The sequence below is a fragment of the Myripristis murdjan genome, chromosome 16, assembly GCF_902150065.1.
Source record: "Myripristis murdjan chromosome 16, fMyrMur1.1, whole genome shotgun sequence".
NCBI classification, from domain to species: domain Eukaryota; kingdom Metazoa; phylum Chordata; class Actinopteri; order Holocentriformes; family Holocentridae; genus Myripristis; species Myripristis murdjan.
The window spans coordinates 21,533,328-21,543,909 of NC_043995.1; the positions used below are offsets into that span (position 1 = coordinate 21,533,328).

Sequence of the window (10,582 nt, forward strand, 5' to 3'; positions counted from 1 at the left end):
ACCGGAGAGAAAAAAATAAAAAAAAAAAAAACGAAGAGGGGAAAAAAAACTTCGTCGATCTACTAGTATTTTGGACAGATTTGGAAATAGTTTTCAAATTGTCCCGACCCACGGGAACTCAGGGGAGGGAGACGAAGTCGTCACAACCGGTAAATACCACTATTTGTCATGCATTTGTAGTCTTTTGGTGGTAAATTTGCGCGACTCCGAAGCCGCCTCTCCACCCCGTCTCGACAGCCGGAAGTCTGTGAGATGGGCTATTGGTTTTTTTCCTCAGCGCTTTGCTTTTTTTTTTTTTTTTTTTTTTTTTATCCTTCAGCTTTTTTTTCGCTTTGCTTGTTATTTTCCCCAAGCCGGATCGCTCGCCAGAGAGAGATATATGGGCTAGCTCTGCGCGAACAGTGTGTTCATCACAAAGTCGGGCCTATCTTTATGCATGTAGGATGTAAGGAATCGAAATGGAGTCGCATTCTTACAGTACGAGACGTATTGTAAACGTAAAAAATATGATTTGTGCCATTTCATCCTCGTTTTTTTTGATACTTGATGATTCACTCATCATGTAAGATACTGCGGCTCTGTCACGAAATAATGCCAACTTCCGAGAAAGTAGTTGGATCAGTTGTAAATACCAGCCCAATTACGATGGTGTCCAAATTTATTAAATCCATAGCTCACAGTCAAATAAAGTTGTGGAAGATTACTGCGAGGTTGCTCATTAGCTGCTGTAATCCCAGTATCATAATCTTAAATAGCCTTCGCAGTTATGAGTTTGAGACAGTAGATTAGATCGGCAAAGTGTCGTACAAAATCTTGACCTCAGAGAACGGCATGTTCTTTTTTTTCTTTTTTTTAATTTAGACCAAAATGTGTGGTAATTGTTGAGCTCTCCTCTTATTGTTGCTCCTCTTAGCTATTAAGTGTTTATAATTCTTATCAGTCGTGCACATGAGCTGCGTATCTGGATATCCTTATTTAATTGGAGCTCTGCCAGTTCTTCCTGAAAACAGAGCAGTCTCTTATTTAAATTCATGGTATCGTGATCAGTACAGCTGGCAAGCCCAGTATCATATGTTGTGGGCTAGTACCCGCTTTAATCGATGTGGCCTCTGCCCCCATGGTTATGTCTTTATAATGCTGCTATGTCATGTGTATTACAGCCAACCACAGGCATTATCTGTGTCTTTAATTCAATGTTGCTGTCCTATTGCAGAAATGATGGAAGATTCCCATTTTAATTCGTCCTATTTCTGGTCTCCCGTTCCCACTGTGCCAGGACAGGTAAGACCAGACATGACCTCCAGAAACTCTGATTTAACTATTTCAGTTTTCCACCACACACTTGACTCATGATTTTTTTTTTTTTTTTTTTTGTAGATTATTTGAGCAAGTTTGTGTTTAACCATCAGGTCTCAAAACTTCTAGCAGCTCTGTCTTCTTCCTGATGTGTGGGGGAGAGCATCTCAGTAAACCGCACTGTCAAGTTTGGCAGTTTGGTAATGCTCTGCTTAATGGTAGACAGACAAACTGAGAACATGGCCTCTCCTCACCATCACGGTCCACAAGTGAAGTTAGCACACAGATGACCCACCAAGCAGCACCTAACCAAATACAGCCTCAGCATGTAGAATCGACCTTCCCATTCAAATCAGTTCCCAAAGTTGAGACTTTAATAAGTACTGTCTCTTGGATGATAAGTTTGCCCAATTTACCAGTGGACCCTACTGGCTCAGAAAAGATGGTCATCATTCATACTGTATGAGATGTGAATGTGAACCTAGAAGCTGGGCAACATTAAATTGTCAGATTTCTCAGTAATAGAGTTTTGCATGGTGTCTTTGTCCATGCAAAGAGAGCAACTACAGGTTCTGTACTGACCTTTGGCTCACTGGGCCTTATGCAGTCTATAGTGGTTTGTCTGAAAACTATTGTAAAAGCGCAAATATATTCTGTAATCCATGTTAGCCAGCTGTGACCAAAAAGTCCTAACTTTTGGTAGACAAGATAAAGGTCAGAATTTAACAGTATTACTTATTTATTTTAAGTAGATTCTGACCAATAAATGACACACATGATTTGAACATCATTATCTTCTCTTGCGCTGTACACCGTGATAAAGGTTGATGTGACGCAGGTATGGAGCATCAATGTGTCTTAACAGCTGACGGCAGCATTGCAATGGCATTATGACATTTCAAAAAATGTCAGTGTACATTTTTCCTCTGAAGAAGAGACACAGCAATTGTCATACCAGAGTGAGCTGTGTCAGGGTCCATGGCCATGAATTTTCTGTGTCACTAGAATGAAACCTCTTAATGCAGGTGTCATTAGTGACTGTATCAGAGAGCCTCGGCTTGTCTGCTCAGTCATGCTCAATCACTGTGTTGTATGTACAACTAGGTGAGCATTAATTTGCTCTTTCACACTTTGTCGCATGAATGCAGAAACAATTACATGTATCTCTTGTTCTGATATTCTTAGTTGTTGTAGAAATGTGAGTTTCGTGATGTGTAAGCATAACACACACACACAAATATCTCTGCTTGCAGATTGAAAATGCCATGTTCCTGAACAAGATGAAAGAGCAGCAGGACAAGAGTGCTTCCTTCCCACCTTCCTCTGCCCCCCACTACCCAACAGCCGTGCTCACGATCCCCGGTCCCAGCGCCAAGCCAGACGGAGGAGGGCAGCACGGGGGTGCAGGACACCTCCACCCTCCACACAGCACCCAGAACATCACGGTGGTCCCTGTCCCCTCCACAGGCATCATGACAGCAGGTGAGCATGACTCTGCATGGGCAAGACACGGGCTGTTTCTCAGTCTGCGATCTTGTCTCTTTGTTATGGCCGCCATGACACTTTTGATATAATATGTGATGGCCGAAGCAAGATTCCAAAACAGCATAAGGCCAAGGACGGAGGACAGATTAACTTCCCAGATGTTTTAGTGTGAAACATAAAATGGTTAGGATGCATCAGATCATGACTTGGCTGAAAAGAATAAATGGAAAGCCCTGGAACCTGCTGCAAGAATGATATATTAAATTCAAACTGTGCTGTAGTTCATTGTAAAACGGCTGTAGAAACAGCTGGAAAAATTCAACACACACAAGTCATGGAATTTTGAGAAGTGTATCCCAGACAGGGATAGTCTGGGAACTTCATAAATTCTTAAGTAGTCTTTCAGCAGATGCAATATGTATTTTCCCTTGTGTTCACATTATGTTCACTTCCTCCACAGAAAAAAACAGTAATAAACTTTAACAAGACTTATGAATCTGAAGTGTTTTTACATTTTGGTCGGGGAGGAAAAAAAATGTGTTGTGTTTCTATACGTCATGGAAATTCGACACTTTAGGAACTCCTGGATTTGATAATATCTTCTGGTCTCCTTGAGGGAGATTTGTAACATGTGATTATCTCTCTCCCTCTCCTGTCACTTTCTGTTTATGTGGCTGTCTGTTACTCTCCGTGTAGCGGGTCTGGTCATCACAACTCCTCAAGGCACACTTGTCTCTCCCACCTCCTCTCAGTCCTTTGTCTCGGCTCATCCAACAACGACCATGATTGTTTCAGCACTCCACGCTCCCAATGCAGGTAAACACACATATAGGGGATATAACTGTGTATATGGTGCAGTGACCGAAATTTTAAACGTGTGACCTGGAAACAAGTGTGACAGCAAGGACTTCTCTGTCACGTCTGATTTCCTGAGTTAACCCCAGTTTCAGTAGGAGTAATTAGCTCCTGGTGTGTCAAGTGAAATCCCAATAGCACCAGTTAACAGAGGCAATATTCCAGACTTTGCAATCAGGGTACCTCTGTCCTCAACGATTTTGCACACATGTGATTACAAAGTGTCAAAAAGGTGCTAACACGTGGCAGTTTTGAATTTGAAGTGTTAAATTTTAGGTTTCACTTTCATTTTCCCAATGAGAGTCTCTGTCAGACTTGGTGCAGTGTTACCGTCTCAGGGCTGTGCGTCACCAAATGTCACACATTGTGATGCAAGCATTAGGCATAACGTTAGAGAGATAAATTTAGATTAGTTTCTATGCATTAGCCATATGGGAAACATTGAATTGTGTCATGATTCTGGAGGTGCTTCTAACTTTTTGAGGTTTGAAGAACACAGCACAGCATTTATTTTACAGCCCGTTACACACACAAATGTTGCAACATTTAATGTTTTTGTTGAGATTTGGGATGTTATCAGCCCTGCAATTTATTTTTGTGGTTTGGATTATTCTCAGTGGCTTTTTCAGTCTGTCCACATTCTGGGGGAAATAAAATTTGATTTTGTTCAATTTACACTTGATGGTATCTCTGAATTATAAAAAACAATGGAGCATTTTACTTCAAAGAGCAGCCTGAGCCCAGGAGGTGCAGAGCGACAGGAGTGGGCTGGAGCAGCAAATAGTATAATTTCTTATCTAAGCTGTGCCAATAAATAATTTACGATTCTGCCAGTCTTGATGAAATTGTCTGGCCAAAAATGAAAATGGCCTCCATCAGCACAAGTTACTGTCACGACTTGCTCATAAAATACTGGTCTGTTTTTATTTCCTGGTCTTCACAACATAATATTCAGAGCTTTACAGTCATATTCAAATAGGCCACACTCCTCTTGCTACATGGCTCTCTGACATTTTCAGAATGATTGTAATGAATGCAGAGTTGGAGCACTGTCACTTGTTCAGTTATGAATTTCAGGAAGATTGTGAAAAGGCCACTGCACTACAAAAGAGCTGCTGTGTATTGATATAATAATGCAGTTGATCAATGACAAATTCAGAGCAGTAGCAGGCTTACATTGTTGTTTAATTATGACTCACATCATGCTCTTTTAGTAAATGATTAAGTTGAATGGCTATGTTTTCCTTTTTTTTTTTATTTTTTAGTTGTTCAAAACGTAGTTGTAACATCTAAAATTACAGGGACAATAAAATATTTGTCCTTTGTCCACCCTGCCAAATACACAATATACTATGGTCGCAAAACCAAAATGCCTTCCAGACTGGGTGTTTGGGGAGCTGTTAAACCTGGGGCAAGGCAGAATATCAATCAATATTGTAATACGTGACTAGATAGCATAATAATGTGATATGCACACAGTGTTGCCTCTTCCTGGTTTTGAAGGCTGCATTTCTGAACTTATTAGACAATTAAAAACATTCTGCTGTTTGCCTCTACCTGCTTGCTCATCATATCCACTTTACTGATGACTTTTATCAAAAATCTTGTGTGTAAATATCTTGTAGTACTGACAACAAGGTATTCAGCTGAAGTTATGTGATATTTGAGTTTGTCAGTATCTCCCAGCCCTAATTAAACCCATAGCACAAAAACAAACATCAAAACCATCACTGTTACTTGTAACACATTGTCTCTTTTAACCCGATGCTGTTGATCCTCCCCTAGAAAAAAAAGACGGGGATGGGACGTCCCATGTCGTTGTCATGCCTACACCTTCCAAACGAGGCAGAAAGAAGAAGACGGCGCTGCCTAGGGTCGGTCCTATGCCGGGACATCCACTTACTCCGGGAAATGAAACACTAATACTGGCTCACCTGACAGCGAGTGGCCAGGTAACAACATTTCTACATTGTCAGAGACATGTGACACAGAAAATATGTATCATATTCTTATAATTTGACTGTTGATAGGTCATGTCTTTGCAGCATCACATTGGAGACCCATATGACCTATCACATGAAGAGGAAGACCAAGGAGCAAAAGATGGCACTAAGACATACAGGTATGGTGTTACTGAATGGACAAAAAAAAAAACACCTGCTGTGCATCCCCATTTTTTCCATCTAGCTGTGAAACGCAAGCACAGTTGTGCCTCTGTCCTTTTGAAATCAGCGTAGAGATATTCGGCTTCTTTAGATGCTCTGAACTCTGTTGGATATAGGCATCTGACACACTCACACACCACTTCCAAGCACACTTCACTGCATGTTGTGGCAGACCACAGCTGCTTTGTGAGCAGTGAAAGATTTCTGCTGTGAATGTATCTGCACATCAGAACGCAATGTGTGCCCTCTGCTTCATAGACACTGCCTCTGCAATCTACACACACTAGACACACACCGCTGCCTACTCTCTGCTGTCCTCTTTCGTATTTCCATCTTTATATTGCATGCTCTTTGACTTGCGGGATCTCTCAAGTACTCTTGTGTCTTTCTCCTTCACTTTTATAGTATGTACCTTTCCCCCTCAGTTTTCACTGACTTCACCCTTGTCACCTTTTCCCTTTGTTTACCTGTTTCATTTCATCTAACACGCTTCCATCCTCATTAATTTTCGTCCTTTAAATTTTCATACTGAGTTTCATTGTCTATCTCTCTGTGGGTCCCTGCTTCATTTTCCTGTCTCCTTCCAACAACTTTCATCTCCTTTTTTTTTTTTACCTTTCCCATTTTCCGCTCTGTATCTCTCTCATCTCCTCTGTATTTGTTTCCTTCGTATTTTCCTTCTTGTCCTTCCATCCCGTCCTCCCGTTTCTGTGTCTCTCCGCCTGTAGGTGCCGGATGTGTGCGGCGACCTTCTACAATAAGTCTGACATGCAGATCCACTCCAAGTCGCACACAGAGGCCAAACCTCACAAGTGTCCCCACTGCGCCAAGTCATTCGCCAACTCCAGCTACCTGGCCCAGCACATCCGCATCCACAGCGGGGCAAAGCCCTACACCTGCTCCTACTGCCAGAAATCTTTCAGGCAGCTCAGTCATTTACAGCAGCACACACGGTACTGCAGACCCCCCTCTCACCCCCAGACAACCCCTGTAACATTCTCCCTGTCCTCTTACCTTGTCCTGCCAAGTCTAGTCCCACTCAGAAAGCCCAGACTCCCACCTCCTTTCTACTAGTCAAGTAGGAAAGAGGGTGTAGTGGTGTGTGGATGCATATTAGATTGATGTGTGGATGTGGGTACACATTCATCCGCAAGTGACCTTTTTCATAAAATTCAAATTGCACCTTCGAGTTGGGCTCTGTCCTTTTAAAAAGATTTTACATAATTTATAATGCAATCAGAATGGCTGTTTAAAATGCATGCAACTCTGAGATACTGATCGATGTGATGTGAATTTTTGACCTTTTTGTTTATTTAATTTGTGTGTGCGCAGTGTTCGTGCTCCCGTGCGTCCTTGCATTGCATCACTTTTCCCCCGCTTCTTGTGTTTTTGTGTGTCGCCGGTCTGCATGTTCTGTCGTTTCTTCTGTACCTCTGATTCTCTCACACAAACACGCAAACACATTGAGGAATACATGTAGGCACATTCCGTTCCACTGTGCTTCTCCAGTCAACCCACTGTATTTTTGTTTGATATTCTAACGTCCTGATCAGTGCCTTTTTCTCATTTTCTCCACTGAATGATGATTTAACATTCCCTTTGCTGTCATGGTGCTGCTTTGCTGCTGTCTGCGCACATTTAATATTCATTTTGATGCAGTTTTCATTCCTTATGCTCAAACCACTCCACAGTCATTTCTGGAGGCATTTAGACTTTGTGGCTAGATGTATTTGGAACAGCTTGCAAGTTAGCATCACTGTATTTTAATGACTTGTAAACCTGTTTCAGTAGAATCTCATCATCTGTTTGAACATCATCCATCTAAACATGCTGGTCAGAAAAAATATGAGTAAAATTATTCCAGTGTCAAAATAATTTATTTTGCTTTGTTATTCTTTGATTGTGTGACATTGTTGGAAATTCCTGTTAATGGAAGCAACTAAAACATTTAAGATAAATTTGACACTGCACAGAGCACTGCTTAATGTGCACTGTGCATGTTGTAAATTTAAAATCGACTTGGTCTGCAATTTCCACACATTTTAGTGATCTGAGCATTTCTTTTGCTTAATTGACTGCCCACTCCGACAGGTTTTGATTAAGTTAATTCCTACTGGGAATCAGTTCATGCGATGCATAGTATCACTGGCATTTCTTCATCTACACTTGCTCTTATAATCCCATTTCCCTTACCCTCTCTCCTTCACCCTCCCTAATCTCCTCATCAGGAACCACACCGAGTCGAAGCCCCACAAGTGTCCCCATTGTACCAAGTCATTCGCCAACTCAAGCTACTTGGCCCAGCACATCCGAATCCACACGGGAGTGAAACCCTACACCTGCTCCTACTGCCAGAAGTCCTTCAGACAGCTCAGTCACCTGCAGCAGCACAACAGGTAAGGCAATCACTGGGCTTGGGTTTCTCATTTGCCTCTGTGTGTTGCTGTGGTCAGGTTGGGTCACCATTTTCAAAATGTGTCTGAAAGTGATAGCAGTGCTTTGTGTGTGCATGTGTGTGTGTTTTCAGGATTCACACCGGAGACAGGCCGTACAAGTGTGTTCATCCAGGCTGTGAGAAATCCTTCACCCAACTCTCAAACCTACAGGTGGGCAATGAAATCTGCTCTGGAACCACGGCATGCATGTTCATTATTTCCTCTATTCATTTCGCAGTAGTGTACCACCACAGTAAGGAAATTACCACCAACACCACTGCAAGAGAAAATGTGAAATTAAAATAAACATTGTAATTTAGCCTTAGTTTGTTTATTTATTTTACTTGTTTCTTCATTTTTACAGGGACAGCATTTGATAAATCTATTTCGCCAGATGTACCCAAAAGCTAATTTTCATCTGTAGTCCCTGAGTGCTTATTATATAAAGCTAAGAGACATGTTCTCCAAATGTTTTGGAAGAAATGATTATATTAAGGGTTCAAAAAAACATTTTTAGCACTAGAATCTCAACTTGAAACATAACTTTGGCCCAAACAGCGTCGGACTTGGGACAAAGCTACAATTATTGCCGAAGCGCCACAGCTAAATAAAGTTACAGAAGACGCACAGTGTGCAGCGTTTAATTGTTGGACTCTTTGAGAAACAAACAAACATTCTGAATTTGTCTCACTTGCCTTTTGTTGTTTGTCTCAGTCCCATCGGCGTCAACACAACAAGGACAAGCCCTACAAGTGCTCCAGCTGTAATAAAGGCTACATAGATGCAGCCAGCCTGGAGGTGCACCTGTCCACACACACAGTCAAACACGCCAAGCTCTACTCGTGTGGTCTCTGCAACCGCACTTATACCTCGGTAAGACCAATGTCCATTTATGAACAGCATTACAACGTCAAACACTTTGAAACTGAACACCGGGGTCAGACACCTGGAACCTACTGTACATGGTGTAATCATGTGTCCACCGTCTCCCCTCTGCCTCCCCTCCCCCCACCTCAGGAGACGTATCTAGTAAAACACATGCAGAAACACAACCCAGATCACCTGACAGCATCAGCCGTAGTTGCGGCGCAGCAGGCCCAGCAGAACCAAAACCAAAGCCAGGCCCAGGGCCAAGGAAGTGCTCAGAGGCGAGTAGAGAGCACAGATGGTGGCTCGGCCCGGCCTGGAGGAGCTGTGAGTGGAGGAGGACAGCAGGGACACAGCCAGGGCAGCTACCCGCAGACAGAGGGTGTCCCCTGTCCATTTGATCTGCACCAGTATAAGACAGTGTCTGCCAGTGACATCCAGTACAAACCAGCTAATGTGTCTGGCATAACTGCCCACCACAAGGATCTTTGTCTCGCTGTGGCAACATCTACCATTCAAGTGGAGCACCTCAACTCTTAGAGTTGATGACAGGAGGAAGTTTGGGGGTGAGGAATTGAGTCAAACAAGTAAACACAGGTTGGAGAATGGAGAGCCGAAGGATAAAAGCAATACTAACACGATATAAGAACTTCGGAACACGTGACTGTGCCTGAATGTCGGATGGAAGTAGACAGGAAAACTAATTTGGGAGATATACAGAGGACTACTTTTAATTTGTCACTTTTTTCTGCCTTGTTTGATTTTTTTTTCTTTTTGCTTTGCTGTCTTGTCTGATGAGTTGGAAGTGCATGTAAAGGCTGCAATAAAGTATGTTCCAGTCCATCACAGTGATGGTATTATGATAGAAAGAGAGTGAAAGAGACTATGGTTCTCTTGTTATTATATGGCCTCCTGCTCTTCCCTACAACTACAGCTTTGGCCATATCAGTTTATGGTCTGTGTTGATGAAACTGGTAGTTAACTGTGAAGGTAATTTTTTATACTTTCATACAGATACTTTCAGTTTTTGCATCAGTGTTATTACCTCTATTATGTAAAATATATGCCCACAAAGGATTTTTTACTTAAAAAGGGAAGTACATGAAGTTATTTCCATTTCTGGAAAGAAAAAAAGAACAATTAAAGTATACATAGATATATACATGCCAGTTTATACAGTACAAATATGTGTTAAAGGATGTGCTAATCCATACATGTTTTATCTATCTGGACAATGCAGGCCATTTTGCTTCACATGATCTCGAGGGAGGTGATAAGCCGGTTCATGTTTCATGTAATCCTTGTATCACTTTATTGTGTGTATGTCCTAAAATTAACATTGTTATCCAAACGTGTTCTTGCTATTACACTTCCACTATATCAGTGTTTATAATGCTCCTTTACAGACATACTGACCCATCTGAGAATAGTGTTTTTTCTGCTTATGATATAATAAAACTCTCAAATCTTTCTTTGACA

General features: G+C 41.8%; 1 protein-coding gene across 5 annotated transcripts; it reads left to right on the forward strand.

Moving 5' to 3' along the window:
* The first annotated feature begins 26 nt into the window (after nt 1-26).
* On the forward strand, nt 27-10,582 carry znf384b (zinc finger protein 384 b). Of its 5 annotated transcripts, none has more exons than XM_030073024.1 (11): nt 27-149; nt 1,214-1,281; nt 2,550-2,778; nt 3,478-3,597; nt 5,422-5,588; nt 5,667-5,758; nt 6,530-6,754; nt 8,030-8,197; nt 8,329-8,407; nt 8,951-9,109; nt 9,254-10,582. In XM_030073024.1, exons 2-11 carry the CDS (start codon nt 1,216-1,218, stop codon nt 9,641-9,643), a joined length of 1,695 nt encoding a protein of 564 aa, XP_029928884.1. In that variant the 5' UTR covers nt 27-149; nt 1,214-1,215; the 3' UTR covers nt 9,644-10,582. The 5 variants fall into 5 exon arrangements, with proteins under 5 accessions (XP_029928884.1, XP_029928885.1, XP_029928883.1 ...); XM_030073025.1 differs by having other exon boundaries at nt 5,682-5,758; XM_030073023.1 differs by having other exon boundaries at nt 8,951-10,582.